Source organism: Aethalodelphis obliquidens, unplaced genomic scaffold, assembly GCF_003676395.1.
Source record: "Aethalodelphis obliquidens isolate GAN/ISIS:26980383/991018 unplaced genomic scaffold, ASM367639v1 scaffold44, whole genome shotgun sequence".
Taxonomy (NCBI): Eukaryota; Metazoa; Chordata; class Mammalia; order Artiodactyla; family Delphinidae; genus Aethalodelphis; species Aethalodelphis obliquidens.
The window spans coordinates 16,146,009-16,162,174 of record NW_020837988.1 but is presented as its reverse complement, the minus strand read 5'-3'; the positions used below and the strand labels follow the sequence as shown (position 1 = coordinate 16,162,174).

General features: G+C 54.2%; 1 protein-coding gene across 12 annotated transcripts in view; it reads left to right on the top strand.

The window, feature by feature from the left end:
• The window catches only part of MAPT (microtubule associated protein tau), a 102,573-nt gene extending 89,452 nt beyond the window's left edge, over positions 1-13,121 (top strand). For 8 of the 12 annotated variants that reach the window (XM_027081329.1, XM_027081327.1, XM_027081324.1 and 5 more), the window contains 4 exons: positions 2,123-2,215; positions 6,371-6,452; positions 8,276-8,388; positions 12,643-13,121. In XM_027081329.1, the coding sequence (XP_026937130.1) occupies positions 2,123-2,215; positions 6,371-6,452; positions 8,276-8,388; positions 12,643-12,858 (504 nt within the window). In that variant the 3' untranslated portion in view covers positions 12,859-13,121. The remainder of the gene's footprint in view (positions 1-2,122; positions 2,216-6,370; positions 6,453-8,275; positions 8,389-12,642) is intronic. The other 4 variants (XM_027081331.1, XM_027081330.1, XM_027081328.1 and 1 more) reach the window with 1 other exon arrangement.
• The last annotated feature ends 3,045 nt before the right edge of the window (positions 13,122-16,166 follow it).

Sequence of the window (16,166 nt, the reverse complement as noted above, 5' to 3'; positions counted from 1 at the left end):
TGGAATCAATATAAATATCTGATAGCACAGGTGACAGGAAATGCAATCTGACATCTTTTTTAAATTAATGCTTCTGATGACTGTAGAACGTGGCAAATACTTGGTATAAAATAGTATGTACACAATAATTACTGCCATTTCTATGTCTGAGATGGTAGTTTTATTTTTATATATGAGAATTGAAGAGAATTCAAGAAAGTGCAACAGTGGCTGTGCTAGCAAGAAAACGTTTTCTCCTCTTTCTGGAACCTCTGTTTCTCAAAATCGTAATGTCCTGTTACTTTTTTATGATGAAAAAAGGCATAGCTTTCTTTTTGTTTTTTGCGGTACACGGGCCTCTCACTGTTGTGGCCTCTCCCGTTGCGGAGCACAGGCTCCGGACGCGCAGGCTCAGTGGCCATGGCTCACGGGCCCAGCCGCTCCGCGGCATGTGGGATCTTCCTGGACCGGGGCACGAACCCATGTTCCCTGCATCGGCAGGCGGACGGACTCTCAACCACTGCGCCACCAGGGAAGCCCAAGGCATAGATTTTTACTTTAAAGGAACATAAAAGAAAACAAAGTGATGGGTTAGATGTGTGCTTCCCAGGTTTTTTCAATTCAGAGCAGTGAAATTAAGGAATAAAACAGGGATGGGGTCCAAGAGAAGATGACTATATTTTAAATTTTGCCAGGTTAAGGACATCTAAAAATAATATCTCCTATCGATGTAATTTAATAATTAATAATGTAATAAAGGAAAGGCCATTTTATTTTCATTTTTATTTTTTTAAATTTTATTGGAGGAAAGGCCATTTTTAAAACCAAAAAGTAGGACGGACAAATTTTGCTGTCATGTCCTTATTTCCTCCTTTGGCTGAGGACCTGTGGACCCCTTGATGGCCGGCTCTGGCTCTTGGGTCAGATTTGGGGCCCTTCACCCTAGATGAGCCAGGCCCCGGCTCTGACCCCCCAGCTACAGCTGCCCTAAAGGCTGCCCCCGGGGCTCAGGGGCAGTGGCCCCCACCTGGCAGCAGCTGAGGTCTAGGTGCCATTTCCGGCATTTCAGAGGGCAGTGCTGGTTCTTCATTGGAAACTTCAGTTGCCAGTTATCTATACCTGTGATTAATAGAAACTAAGGCCCACCGGTTCCAAATACAGCACTCCTGATGGAGGACACCCGGCGAGGATGTGATCCCTGCTCTGGCAGACAAAACGCAGAGTTTCTCAGCTCCCCTTCTCTGCACCATGGTTGTCTGTCTATGAAATGCACAGACAAATTGGGTAAAAATCATTCCCCCCTGGAATGTGGATAGCCCCACACCCTTTCCCTGGTGCCTGGAGAAGGAGAAGCCTCGCAGAGATACAGTGGGATCTCTACCATCTGGACAACACCTGCCCAGGAAAAGTTAGGGAAGGTCACCTGGGAACATCGCCCTGTTCCCTGAGCGCCTGGTGGTTTGTGGATGAAGGGGAGCCGATGGTGCAGGGCAGGCACTTACCCTGCCTTCCAGGAGGCCAAGGCCTCCCATGGAAGGGGGTCCAGATTTATCTTCTCCATAAAACCACCTGTGTCCTCCCCATGAAGTCTGTGATTCTCGAACCTAGCCATGCATCTGAACCAGGCACCAGGGGTGCTTTTCATAAGCACAAAGACTGAGATTCTAAGGTCAGGAGTGAGGTCTGGCATTTTAAAAATATGTCTGCGGGCGATTCCAGTACCTAACAGACTTGAGGACAGCCACCTAAAGGTCTCGGTGAATGTTCACAGGGGTCTGGTAGGTGTATGAATGAGGCCACAGTTGGGACTTTTATTTGTTCATTTAATAATGTAACTGAGTACATTCTGCTCCATCCCAACCTGGTGGACACTCCGAGTTTTAGGCCTCCAAGGTGCTCTCTGGGGGGGCCTCCCTAACGCAAGCCTCATGTAAAGGGAAGAGCTGCCTCCTGGTGGATCCGTTTTGTAAACCCAGTGCTGTAAGGTGGGGTCCACCTCCAGCCACTCACAGCTCTGGAATGCTTCCCGGGAGGTGTGAGTGAGCCCTGTCCTCCTCTCCCTGGCCTGCAGCCAGACGTGTTTGTGCGGGGCAGGTGCATCTGAGTGTGGTGTGTCACTCATCCTTTTTTCTGGCTGTCAAAGGTGCAGATAATTAATAAGAAGCTGGATCTTAGCAACGTCCAGTCCAAGTGTGGCTCAAAGGATAATATCAAACACGTGCCAGGAGGCGGCAGTGTGAGTACTGTCACGCTATCCCTGCGCCGAGCTGCGGTTCCGGGTTTGAGAAGTGGCATGAGTTTGTACTTGCACATTGCATAGAATAAACCGTTCTCAGGCTCGGGGTCTGTCCGGGTCCCCAGGTAAATGTAGCTCAGGCTCCCCTCACCCGTGCCTGCCGTTCCGGGAGGGGCGCCCCAGCGCTGCATGGGTGGAACGGGGAAGGTGACTGGTCCTCTTTCCGACCTGTTCCTGGTGGCCGGGTCCTCACAGCATAAGCCCCATCTTCGCCCCCGCTCACTGGGAGCCCCACAGCTCGTTTGAGTTTGGGCTGAAGGTGGCAGCACCTGACTGCTCCGTCACCTGGTCAGGTTCACTTTAAGGGGCTCCACTGGGGACAGCTGGCCTGCTTGTTCTGACGAGCCGACGCAAAGGTCTTTACCATCCTACGTCAGAGCAAGCAGAGGCCAGGCTCTGCTCGCCTTTGACTTCTGCATTTGCGAGGGATGAGCTGATGCTTAAGCCTCTCGGCTCATGTTTGAAAACAGCTCCACCCCCGGCAGAAGCTCCAGATGCGAAAGAGCCCCACAGAAGTGCACCAGGGACCTGCCCGCGGCCGAGGGCGGACAGAAACGCCGCTTGGAGCCTTTTTAGATTTGCCCTCCTCCAGGTGTCCCTGCGGACTCCCTGCATCCCCAGCGGATGTGTCCCTGAGATTTGGGCGTGGCATCCTCATTCTCGCCTGCCCACTTGGCCGGCTCTGCTGTTATCCTCCAAGTTCACAGACAAATGGGTGCAAACGCAGCATCCTGAGGCTTGGCCCCCCTTCTCCGCAGCCTCCCTCGCTCCCCCAGCCTTCTTGGTCAGCTGGAAGCAAATGTTTATGAACACGTCGGGGAACGGGATGTTCGAGACCCTTTGAGGTCCACCCGTGGGGAGGAGGATGGTTTCTGAGAGCAGGCATCTGGCCTCTGGCTGGCAGTGCCGGGGTGACAGTGGGAGAGACCTCCCTCTCTCTCCAGAAAGTGCCCAGCCTGGGCCCGCATATCTGCGTCCGGACCTGGGGGTTTATTCTTGCAATGCGCTGCTGCCTCCTGCCCTGAGCGCCGGGTCCTGGCTCTGCCACTGACGAGGCTGCTGCATGGCGCTCCACTCACGCTTCCTCACCAGTGTCTGCTCAGTGTCTCCGCTGTGCCCCCGGCCCCTGCTCTCCCGTCCCACTGCCACCTCGTCTTCCGCCAAGAGAAGGGCTGGGGACCACCCCAGGCTGTGATCCTGGGCTCCCAGGGACGTTGCTGTTTTAGCTTTGACTCGGGCTCTCGCTTCCCTGCAGATGGCAGGCTCTGGCCAGAGAAGGAAAGACATGTGCTTTCCGGTTTAACTCGCGTCTGGTGTGTCTGGTCAGCTGGTGGGAGCTTGTGCTGCTAGGGCCGAGGGTGGGGTCCAGTGGCTGCAGTCACCGCCCCGCTCCTTCAGGCGGAAGGTGGGGGCAGGGGGTACATTCCCTCTGCGGCTGGCGGTGCCCAGGACATCAAGGGACTTCCTCAGGGGCACCTCCCCTCCCCCCTGCACTCTGCCAGCTGGTGGCCTAGCCTGTGACCACGGCAGAGTGCCACAGGATGTCCCGGGCTGGCCCCCGAGCGCTGTCCGTGGCCTGTGGCCCCGGCAGTAGGAGCCGCCACAGAGAGCTCTTCTCCTGGTGAAAGGTTGGGGGGTGACAAGCCCCAGCACAATGTCAGCCTCAGGCGTTTTGGGGACAGTGGACCCTTGGCCTGGGCTCTGCCTCTGTTTGCTCCCTGCCCCTCTTCTCCTCAGCTGGGAGGTGACTCCCCAGCAGGCAGGCTCTGTTCCTTCTCCTAGGGATTCTCCCTGCCTCCTGGCCGGCTCCGGGATGCACTCCAGAGCCTGGCCTCCTCCCTCCCACTCCCTGGCCTCCAGTCTGCCTGACCCCCTCTCCCTCCCCTCCCCATTTCCTTTCCCCTCCTCTCCCTTCCCTCCATTCCTTTCCCTTCCCCATTCCTTCCCCCTCTCCATTTCCTTTCCCTCCCCTCCATTCCTTTCCCCTCCCCTCCCTTCTCCCTCCCCATTCCTTTCCCTTCCCTCCATTCCTTTCCCTTCCCCTCCCTCTCCCTCCCCATTCCTTTCCCTTCCCCCATTCCTTTCCCCTCCCCTCCCTTCCTCCATTCCTTCCCCCTCCCCATTCCTTCCCCCTCCCCCATTCCTTTCCCCTCCCTTCTCCTCACCATTCCTTCCCCCTCCCCCATTCCTTTCCCCTCCCTTCTCCTCCCCATTCCTTCCCCCTCCCCCATTCCTTCCCCTCCCTTCTCCTCCCCATTCCTTCCCCCTCCCCCATTCCTTTCCCCTCCCCTCCCTTCTCCCTTCCCATTCCTTTCCCTTCCCCCATTCCTTTCCCCTMCCCTCCCTTCTCCCATTCCTTCCCCTCCCCATTCCTTCCCCTCCCCCTTTCCTTTCCCCTCCTCTCCCTTCCCCCCATTCCTTTCCCCTCCCCTCCCTTCTCCCTCCCCATTCCTTTCCCTTCCCCCATTCCTTTCCCCTCCCCTCCCTTCCCCCATTCCTTCCCCTCACCATTCCTTCCCCCTCCCCCATTCCTTTCCCCTCCCTTCTCCCTCCCCATTCCTTTCCCCTCCCTTTTCCCTCCCCATTCCTTTCCCCTCCCCTCCCTTCCCCCTCCCCATTCCTTTCCCCTCCCTGCCAATCCAGGCTCTCCCTTCTTCACAGCTCCACCCTCCCTTCTCCCCCACTGGTTACTGCATCCAGGCTGAAGGGAAGAGAAGAAAGCCTGTACACACCAGCCTCCACTTTCATCTCCCTCATAAAGGGAAGGAGGGGGGAGCTCCCATAGCCCTGCCTCCACCCCACCCCCGAGGGCCCATCGTGCTCAGAATCCACGTTAACTCACCAGCGCCCACAGGTGCGGGCTCTCCACACCTCCCTCCATGCACCCACGCACACAGGCCACGTCCACCTGTCAGCCTGAATCAACTCCATCAGTAATCGGCAGACGCCAGTATGATTTTGATTAACTAGCGTAATTTGGGATTGTCCCAGATGATTTAGACCTAAGTAAAAACTCCTTTTTTTCTGATGTCCTTGTTAACCCTGTTCTCAGGCACGAGGCCGTCTCTCTCCTGGGTGACTCCAGGGCAGGGCGCAGGGGCCGACTGGCTCCGCGGCAATGGGCCTCCTGTACCCTCAGGTGACCTCACATGAGGGAAGTGTCACCCAGGGACCATCAGGGACCCCTCACAGCCATGGCTTTGTAGAGACTTCCTCTAGGAGACCCCTCTGCTAATGCTGGGTCCCCGCGGGTTTCTCCTCCGGGGCGCTGAGATCAGCAGGCGGCTGTGGGGGGGGCGGTGGCTGTGTGGCCTGGCCACGTGCTGGACCCTCAGGCTGGCTCTGAGCTCTGAGGCCCTTAGGCCTCCCCTACGTGTGTCTGCTGAACCTGCCTGAGACACTAAACCTGTGATTTCTGCTGTGCCGCCTGCCCATCCTGCTGGTGTTGCTTTGCTCCTTTCTGTAAAGAACCAAAATGTCCAGGACACTGTGTGCCCTGGGGCAGGGTGTGGGGGGGGTGCGGGGGACAGCTGGTGCTTAACTCTTACTGGGCTGTGGGACTGCTCTGGGGCCCTCTCTGTTGTGGGCTGCTGGGTTTGTGAAGCTTCTCCTGGGAGGAATGCTAACAGCCCCACGCCGCCCTCTGCTCTCAGAGGCCCAGCAGATATGGCTCTCTTGCTTTTCCAAGATTTTTCAAATGCTGCACAAACAGATCGTATTGATCCCTTCTTTCTTTCTGTCTTCACTGAACGTGATCTGTGGATGTCATGTCAGGAAAGAGAATAACTTTATCTCGTGTAAGTGTTTGCTAAACCAAAGGTGTAGGCCCTGCACAATGGGGAAGTAGCCCTGTTTTTCCCCGAGGGTCCTTGTCCTGTGGAATTGAAGGCCACTCCATTTGTTTTGTGAAGACCCAGCTCCCCTGGGGCAAGGTTGGCAGAATTCCAACACATTTTCCCGCCATGACTAGGGTGTCTTCCTCGTGGCAGACAGGAAAACACCGAGCAGGGCCTGGACTTAGCTGCTTTTCATTGCGTTACGCCCCCAATAGAATAATCCTATTTTACTGTCCCTCTCATTCTCTCTCTCCTGCAGGTGCAAATAGTCTACAAACCAGTGGATCTGAGCAAGGTGACCTCCAAGTGTGGCTCATTAGGCAACATCCATCATAAGCCAGGTAACCAGCCCTTGCGGAAGGCAAGGACGGAGCGGGGAGGCCCGAGCAGTGGGACAGGATGGGGTGGTGCCTTCTCCGGAAGTGGTTGGGAAGGACTGAGGGGATGGGCCATCAAGGAGAGTGTTAAGGGTGGGACTTGCTGCGGCCTGGGAGGCGTGGCTTCGCGTGTTGTTCCTGAGCAGGGCCAGGCTGGCCAAGACGAGATAAGGAGGGAGGGCAGATGATGGTCTAAATCCTAACCCGCAGTTCTCCAAGCAGGCTGCACACGGGGTATGTAGAGCTGGGAAAGGGCCTGATCTGGCCCCCAAAGCCTGGCTAATGTGGATGTCCCAGTTTGGTTCTCAGCCAGCGTGAGGAGCATTTCACCAGTTGCCCCAGCTACAACATGGGGCCCTGGGCTGTTGCCATGCTCTCACTGTCATTTCATTTCAGCAGAAAATGATGCTGTTGGAACTCCCCGTGCTAACCCTTTCCCTCTCCATCTCATGCCGTATAGAAATCAGTGCTATCTATAGATCTTTCTGAGACAGTGGAAATGTTCTATACCTGTGCTGTTCAGTATGGTAGCCACTAATGACATGTGACTATTGAGCATTTGAAATGTGGCTGGTGTAGTTGAGGAACTGAACGAATTTTATTTAATTAAATTTGGGGAATTCCCCGGCAGTCCAATGGTTAGGCCTTGGCGCTTTCACTGCCGGGTGGGCCTGGGTTGGATCCCTGGTCGGGGAACTAAGATCCCACAAGCCGCACCGGCGTGGCCAAAAAGATAAAATTCAATTAAAATTTAAAATAAATAAATACAATTTAAGTAGCTACAGGTGGCTAGTGGCTACCATCTTGGAGAGCTAACTTCCGCCTGAAAGGCCAGAGCAGAAACGTACTCTAGAAGGTGTGTCATTACATCCTGCCTCCCTTGGACATCTTGTGGGAGTTCAGTCTCTCCCAGTGAAAACTGTGCCTCTCCTGAGGCTACCATCCTACCACGCTGGGAGCATCTTTCTTTTTTTTTTTTAATAAAGTATGGATATTTTTTAAAAAATTATTTATTTTTGGCCGTGTTGGACCTTTGTTGCTGCGCACAGGCTTTCTCTAGTTGCAGAGAGCGGGGGCTACTCTTCGTCGTGGTGCGCGGGCTTCTCATTGCGGTGGCTTCTCCTATTGCGGAGCACAGGCTCTAGAGCGCAGGCTCAGTAGTTGTGGCGCACGGGCTTAGTTGCTCCGCGGCATGCGGGATCTTCGCGGACCGGGGCTCGAACCCATGTCCCCTGCCTTGGCAGGCAGATTCTTAACCTCTATGCCACCAGGGAAGTCCCAAGGGAGCAGCTTTCTTAAGTGGCTTTATCCTTCCAAAGAAAGTAATGTAGTTCGTCTCTTCCTCAGGCCATATCTCCCACACTTGGGCATGGCATCACGTGTCTGAGGAGGGAGAAAGGGTCAGGGCCCTTCCTTATTAAGGGTGCATTTTGCCATTTAGTTTAATCCTGAGGTCTTATAGGGCTGTAGCTTATAGGATGTTGGCATAGAAAGACTTGACTCTTTGGAAGCCAACTAATTTAGAATAATTTCTTGTGAACTGAGCTGTCATCTACCTTTGCATCATCTGAGGAGGAAGAGTTTGCTGAGTAAATATTTGATGTGCACCCTGATTAGAGAGAGAAAGCAAACTGCTTTCAAGCCCTTTGGAAGGACCTACTTGCTCCAAACTACGCTCTAAATAAAAGCTGGTCTTAGCTCCCCCTCAAGGTTGGCGTCTGCATGGAATCACTCACTTGCTTAGCCCTCACTCAAGGCTTGGTGCCCTTGTGTGTATTGTGTTCCAGGAGGTGGCCAGGTGGAAGTAAAGTCTGAGAAGCTGGACTTCAAGGAGCGAGTCCAGTCCAAGATCGGGTCCCTGGATAACATCACCCACGTCCCTGGCGGAGGGCATAAAAAGGTAAAGGGGCAGGGCGGGGAGGAGGCTATAACAGAGTCAGGCGGACAAGGCTGGTCCAGTTTCCCACGGCAGGAGAGCTGAGGGTCCTGTATTGACTGGCTTGACATGGATTCTCAGCTACCACCAGGCCTGCGGGGCTCCACCTGGGCTGCCCTTTGATGTCCCCTGGGAGCTTTAACACACTTGATGCCAGGCCCCACCCTGGAGATCCTAATTGGTCTCAGGTGCCACCTGGGCACCTGGAGTGGAGCCTTTAAAGCCCCCAGGTGACTCTTTAGTGCAGTTAAAGGTGAGAGCCATTGCCCTAGGCCCTGTGGTGGGCGAGCATCCCCAAAAGGAAGTAGCCGTCACCAAAGCCAGCCACGGGAATGTAACCTAACTCTCTAAATGGGTCACTAGGCAGTTAGAGGAAATCAGTGATGCTGGAATCCAGATTTCAGCAAAGCCTCTGTAAGTGTCCACGGGGAGGCTGCTAGACCAAGGACCTCAGCGCTCCCTGCAGTTTCTAGAGGCCCTGGGCCTGGCTCTGGGTGTGTGTGCAGTGGGGGCCGGGGGACACCCGTGTCTCCCTCTGGGCCCATTGCAGAATGCCGTCTTGTGGCTGCACTTTTTCTCTTGTGCATAAATACAGCGAAGTACCCTCTGGGGTCTCCTGCCCACGCCTGCCCTGAAGTTCTGCAAGTGGCTCACTTTCCAGTCTTCAGTGCCTCTCAGCAGCTGACTGAGGAGTGGTGAAGGGAGAAGGGATGTCCGAGAACGGGTGTGGCAACTGAAACCCAACGCCGCAGTGAGCAGCGGTGCAGCCCAAGGGGGCCCCGCTGGTCAAAAGTGGCAGCCGGGCCTTGCTTGGAGGCCGCCAGGGTCCCCACGGCAGTCAGCACCTCCTCCTCTGGTTCTGAACAGACACACCCCACCTTTGCAGTGAAAGCCCGACAGCATAGTTTTGGAGAAGCCTTTGCTGGTGTGTTCTTAAATCACAGGTTGCAAACTGAGACCTCGGGGCCCATCTGACCCGTGATGCAGGCGCCCGAAGGCGGGGGGAGGACGGGGTCCTGGCTCCCCACAGGGCTCCCTGACCATCAGGCTTCCACATACTGGGCTTCCCCAGGGGCAGGACTACTTCTCAGTGCCGCCTGGGTCTCTATTAAAAGTGAGACCCAGGGAAATGAGAAGGTTTTCTGCAAAAGGCCGGCTTGTTTCCATCGCAGCCCCCAGCCTGTTTAATACAGGGCGTCCCTGCCCTGGGGAGCTTTAAGGAGACCACGTCCCACCCCCAGAGAGTCTGAATATATTGTATATGGAATGAGTCTGGGTAGGCCTGGGCGTTGGTGATTCCCAGTTGAAGGAAGGCCTCTACCCCTGACTCTGGAAGCTTCTGTGTCCTGGGAAAAGCTCTGGGCTTGACTGCTTGGAGGCGTGACCCAGGCAAGATCTGCAAGCCATCTCAGCGTCAGGTTCCCCTGCAGCAAAGCGGATGGAAACATTCCCGTCCCAGGGTGGTTGTGAGGCCCGGATGAGGCGGTGTTCAAGAGGATGCCCGGAGCTTTGTCGTCATCAAAGAACATGAGTTAGAGCCAGATCCGAGTCAGAACTTCTCCTGTTTTAACTCATCTCTGTGATGCCTCAGAAAGGGTGGGCTCTGCCCTGCCCACTGCCCAGGAGACACTGACCTGGTCCCAGAGGGTCCTCTTGTGTTCAGTCCCCTATTTCCCTCTGTGATGAGCAAAACTGCTGACAAGCAGTGGAGCGTAGGACCCCTGCCACCTGAGTTCCTTTCAGTTTGGGGGATTTGGGGACATTCCCAGGATGCTGTCCCATTTTTCTTAAGAACGTAAGTGTTCTTATCAAAGCTTATGTCAAAATGGCCTTTCAGTTGTAGTAATAAGGAAAAGTCCTTTTTTCAGAGTAGTAACCCAACGTGAACAAAACAAGCATATGGCTTAAATGGGAGCCTGGTTTTTCTCTACACTCAAATGCCCCTGCAATAGGCCCTCTTTACCTGGGGTCCAGGGACTCCTGAAACTGTAGGGAGAAGTTGTCATGTGCGTATGAGAGCAGACACGCGTGTGTACACATTTTCCTGGTCTCACCAGATGCTCAAGGAGGTCTTAGGACCCAAAACAGGCTGAGAATTACTGTGTTTACCACTTCAGGACTCATCAGGAGAGAATTATGATGTACTACTGGCATCTCCAGCTAATGCTTTCTGCTTCTGAGCTTCCCAGGTATCCTTTGGAGCTGAGACCTCTGGGTCAAGGATGCTCTACTTCATTTTTTGTTTATTTTTAAATTGAAGTATAGTTGATTTACAGTGTCGTGTTAGTTTCAGGTGTACCGTACAATGATTCAGTTATACATACATACATATATATATTCTCAGATTCTTTTCTCTTACAGGTTATTGCAAAATATTGAGTATAGTTCCCTGTGCTGTACAATAGGTCCTTGATGGTTATCTATTTTATATATAGTAGTTTGTACATGTTATTCCCAACCTCCTAATTTATCATCCCCTCCCCTTTCCCCTTTGGTAACCAGAAGTTTGTTATCTGTGAGTCTCTGTTTTTGAAATAAGTTCATTTGTTTGCTTTTCTTTAATTTTTTAAATTGAAGTATAGTTGATTTACAGCATTGTGCCAATCTCTGCTGTATAGCAGAGTGACTCAGTTATACACATAGACATTCTTTTTTTATATTCTTTTCCATTTTGGTTTATCACAGAATATTGAGTATAGTTCCCTGTGCTATACAGTAGAACCTTGTTGTTTATCCATCCTGTATATAAGAGTTTACATCTGCCAATCCCACACTCCCAGTCCTTCCCTCCCCGACCCCCCTCTCCCTTGGCAACCACGAGTCTGTTTTCTATGTCTGTGAGTCTGTTTCTGTTTTGTAGATAGGTTCATGTGTGCCATATTCTAGATTCCACTTACCACACATAAGTGATGTCATATGGTATTTGTCTTTCTGTCTGACTTACTTCACTTAGTATGATCATCTCCAGCTGCATTCATGTTGCTGTGCAATGGCATTATTTCGTTTTTCTATGGCTGAGTAGTATTCCACTGTATATATATACCACATCCTTTTTATCCATTCATCTGTCGATGGACATTTAGATTGTTTCCACGTCTTGGCTATTGTGAATAGTGCGGCTGTGAACACAGGGGTGCATGTATCTTTTGAATTACAGTTTTGTCTGGGTATGTGCCCAGGAGTGGGATTACTGGATAATGTGGCAACTCTATTTTACTTGTAGACTTTCTGATGATGGCTGTTCTGACTGCAGTGAGTGTTAACCTCATGTGGTTTCGACTTGCATTTCTCTAATAATCAGCGTGAGCATTTTTTCATGTGCCTGTTGGCCATCTGTACTTCGTCTTTGGAGAAATGTCTGTATGTCTTCTGCCTACTTTGTATTGGGTTGTTTTTCTGATGGAGTTGTACGGGCTGTTTGTGTGTTTGGGAACGATGCCCTACTTTCAAAAGGGCTTTGTTGCACCGTGTTTTCTAGTATACCTGCCAGTGCTGCGCACAGCGGCTGCCACCTCCAGCATCCTCATCAGCCACTGGCAAAGGGGAGGCATGTGTGTGGCTCACAGCTGGACAGCAGGGGCTCCGGCCCCATCCCTGAATCTCCTCCAGCCTCTCCTTCCACACTTTCATTTGCAATTGGGCAATGTGTGTACGTCAAAATAAAACGCGCACGCCTTTTGACCTACTAGCAATTCCACTTCTGGGATACACTTACAGTACACGTGTGAAATGAGATGCCTACAAGGTTATTCGAACACAGCATTGTCTGTGAGAGCAAAAGACTGGGACAACCTAAATACCCACCCACAGGGGCGTGGATACGTTTTGGTTCATCTGCTGTGACAGGAAACCACACAGCCCTCAGCGAGCAGTGAGGGAGCTATGTACGGATGACGATGCAAGGTATTAAGTCTAAACACCCAAGTGCGAAGCTTGTGGATATCGTTGCCTTATGTATGGTAATTTTTTTCCTTTACTCACACAGACGCATGTTTGCGTGTGTGGTGGCCTATCTCTGGAAAGGTACACAAGAAACTCACAGTGATCGCTGTCTCTGGAAAGGGGGCCTGGGAGGCTGGCTGGCAGGTGACCAGGACCCAGCAGAAGCTTAGCCGTTGGGAAACTATGAAACTGTGGTCCCCACCACGCCTCCCTCCCACCCAAGGCCAGCAGTTGGCGGGGCCTCTCCGCCTCACCCTGCCCTCTCCTCTCTTGCAGATCGAAACCCACAAGCTGACCTTCCGTGAGAACGCCAAAGCCAAGACCGACCACGGGGCGGAGATTGTGTACAAGTCGCCTGTGGTGTCGGGGGACACGTCCCCACGGCACCTCAGCAACGTCTCCTCCACTGGCAGCATCGACATGGTGGACTCACCGCAGCTGGCCACGCTCGCCGACGAGGTGTCCGCCTCCCTGGCCAAGCAGGGTTTGTGATCAGGCCCCCGGGCGGTCAGTAATCGTGGAGAGACGAGAGTGAGAGAGTGTGGAAAAAAAAAGAATAATGATCTGGCCCTTCGCCCTCTGCCCTCCCCCAGCTGCTCCTCACAGATCGGGTAATCGGTTAATCACGTAACCTGCTTGTCGCTCACCTCTGGCTCGGGACTTCCAAATCGGTCACGGGAACGAGAGCCAAGTTCATCTTTCCAAATTGACGGGCGGGCCAATCATAATAAAATACTTTTAAAAACCTTTAAAAAGATGGCCCTACCCAGAATTTCCTTGGGCAGTTACTTTCGATTCTTTTTTTTTCCCCCCTCTGAGTGCAAGAGGGAGGAGGAGAGGCTCTGAAAGCTGCTTCTGGGGACTCTCAAGGGCCTGGGGGGGCGCCCCGTTCTGGGGGTGTCACAGAGGCAGCAGCGGCAACAAGGGACTCGACACTTGGTGCGCTGGTGCAACCACAGGCGTAGGGCCACCTTTGGAGCAGGACGGGGTGCAGGGGTGGGGGTGGGGGGCTGGGCGGGGCTAGGGCGAGGTGAGGGGGGGTGTGTGGGACATGAGGATGCCAGAGGAGAAGCTCAGGGAGGAGATGCTGAGGACGGCCCGGAGGCGCAGCAGGCAGGACACAGCCTCTGCCGCCCACAGCAAACTCGGACCAAGTGGCCTCCGGTTCTTGGTGGCCCGGGGTCTGCTGCGGGTCGGCGTGCCACCCTCTGGAGGGAGGAGGGCTTACACCACGAAGGGCCGGGGGCGGGAGGAGAAGGAAGGTTGGGGGAGTGGCATCCTGTGGGTTACTTCCTCGGAGAAGACCGAGCGCTGGCCTCTTTCTCCCTCCCCGCAGGGTGGGGGTCCTGAGCTGAGGGGCTTCCCTCTGCCCCGCGGAAACCCTGTTTTATTGAGTTCTGAAGGTTGGAACTGCAGCCACGATTTTGGCACCTCACAGACCTGGGACTTTAGGGCTAACCGGTTCTTTGTAAGGACTTGTGCCTCTTGGGGGACATCCGCCTGTTCCCAAGCCTGGGCCTCTGGCATCTCTGGAGTGTATGGGGGACCAGGGAGGTGGCCCCTGAACCTCTCACGGCCACCGCAGCCACCTGTCTGCCCCACCATGCCTGTGTCTGCCGTGCGGAGCCCAGTCACTGCCTGTACCCCGCATTACATCACGCTGTCCCGAGTTCCCAGCCTAACCCCACCCCCTTTCTCAGTAACGGACATTGTTTAGATGGGGAGGCACCTCCTCTAAACCAAGGGGGAAAGTCAAGGAGGGTGAAGTCCGGACACGGCGGGGGGACCTCAGTCTCTCAGTCTAAGTTGTACTCATCCAGCTGGCATGTCCCTCACAATGAACCTGATGACCTTACTCGGCTCCCTGCCCCTGCCCCCATCCCAGATGGGAGCCAGGGTGGGGTTCGCAGTGACCCTGGACGTTTATGCCTTGTTTACTTGGAGAGCCTTTTCTCCCAGAAGGCCTGGTTCCCTTCCTGTGCCGAGCTGGCAGCAGGTTGGCCGTCCTGGATGCCAGAGATGGCACGGGGACGGGCAGGCAAGGCCCCCAGGGCAGGACCACGCTCCCTCCGTTCCTTACGTCTGCCCCAGCTTGTGACTGCCAGCCTCTCAAGAGAGCCCAGCCGCTGCTCAACCCCAAGAGCATATAATCAGCCCTCACCCCAAAAAGGGAAACATGCCCCCTCGGAAATGGTTCTTCCCCCAGTCTCAGCTGGAAGCAATGCTGTCTTGTCCTCCTGGAGCAGCTGAACATATACATAGATGTCGCCCCTCCCTCCCCATCTGCACCCTGTCGCGTTGTAGTCGGATTTGTCTGTTTATGCTTGGATTCACCTGAGTGACTATGATAGTGAAAAGAAAAAAAAAAAAAGAAAAAAAAAAAAAAAAGGACGCATGTATCTTGAAATGCTTGTAAAGAGATTTCTAACCTACCCCCCACGGGAGTCCTAGATGTCTCTCACCCCCCAGCTGGGACTTGGATCCAGAAGGCCAGTGTGACTCTCTTCTGTGGGGCCTCCCAATTTTTGAAAGACTTTCATCAACATCTGGGACCCAGCGGAGACCAGATGCTGACATCTGAGAACCCTCAGCTGCAAAGAAGGCCTGAAGCACAGGAGGAGGACAGAAGCTATGGTACCCACCCCCGCCCCCCCCGCACCCGGGGCTCCCTTCTGTCAGGCAGGGGGCAGTGTGTCTTGTGGTGAAGATGGCCCTGGAGAAGCCCCACAGCAGCCTTGAGAGAGGGTCGTACAACTAACTCCTTGCGTCACGAGTGCCGGCTGGGGAAAGGTCTGCAACCCACCCTCCAGCCCGGGGTCCCGCTCCAAGCTCTCCCGCAGGAAGGCTGGCCCAGGCCTCCCCACCAGGGGCCTGATGGCCACAGCAGGGGTTAGGATGCACTGCCTGCCCTGGACTGGCCCCAGGGGCCTGAGCCGCCTGACAAGGGTGACAGGTCAGGAGACAACCATTTCCAAATCCTTGGCCAGAGCCCCTGCTGACCTTGCATGAAACCCATCTCCTGCCATGGGGAAAGGGAAGCAGCCTTTGTAGAAATCTGCTGTTTGAAGAAAATCCGCAACCTCGGCTTGGTTCTGCCACTTCTGATTTGGGTACGGTTAAAGGCAACCGTACGGGGCTGGGTGGTTGGAGTCCAGGGCCAGACGCTTCATCTGCAGCCAGAGGATCACCTGGGCCCCAAACTTCCCGCAGTGCGGCGGCTCTCCTTTGTCCTCTGGGTCCCAGCTGGTCTTGGAAGGGTTCTGAGGAAGAAAGAGGAAACTTGGTGTGAAGATCTGGTAGCTGTTAGAGATGCAGCCCCTCATTACTGCCACCAATTCGGGCTGCATTTCTTGAACCTCTCCCTGCAGTTTCTTCACCCAGCCCTCCAGTACGTTTTTCCGAGGGCCTTACTCAGCGGGCACCTCGTGTTGCGTGGGCTGTCGGGAGCAGCCTAAAGAGCGTGATTTAGGGTCATCAGGTCAGTGCTGGCAGGGAGCCTGCGGAGCGCAACGCTGGCTTGGAACCGTAAAAGAGGACACGGCCCCCAGGGCTGGGCACTCCCCCACCGCCGTTTCTTCCAGGGCCGGTGTCCCTCGGGTGGGCTAGATGGGATACACTATCCGCCTGGTCGCTTCAAGCTCTGCATTCACTTTATCAAAAGTTCCATTTAAACTGACTTCAGTGGTGAGACCGTATCCTGTTGGCAACTGCGTGTTGTGCTCCTGGTGGGGCCGTGGGGGGGAGAGGAACCTGTAGGAGAGTTACCACTGGGCAAAGGGGAGTCTTGGAGAGCAGGAGTC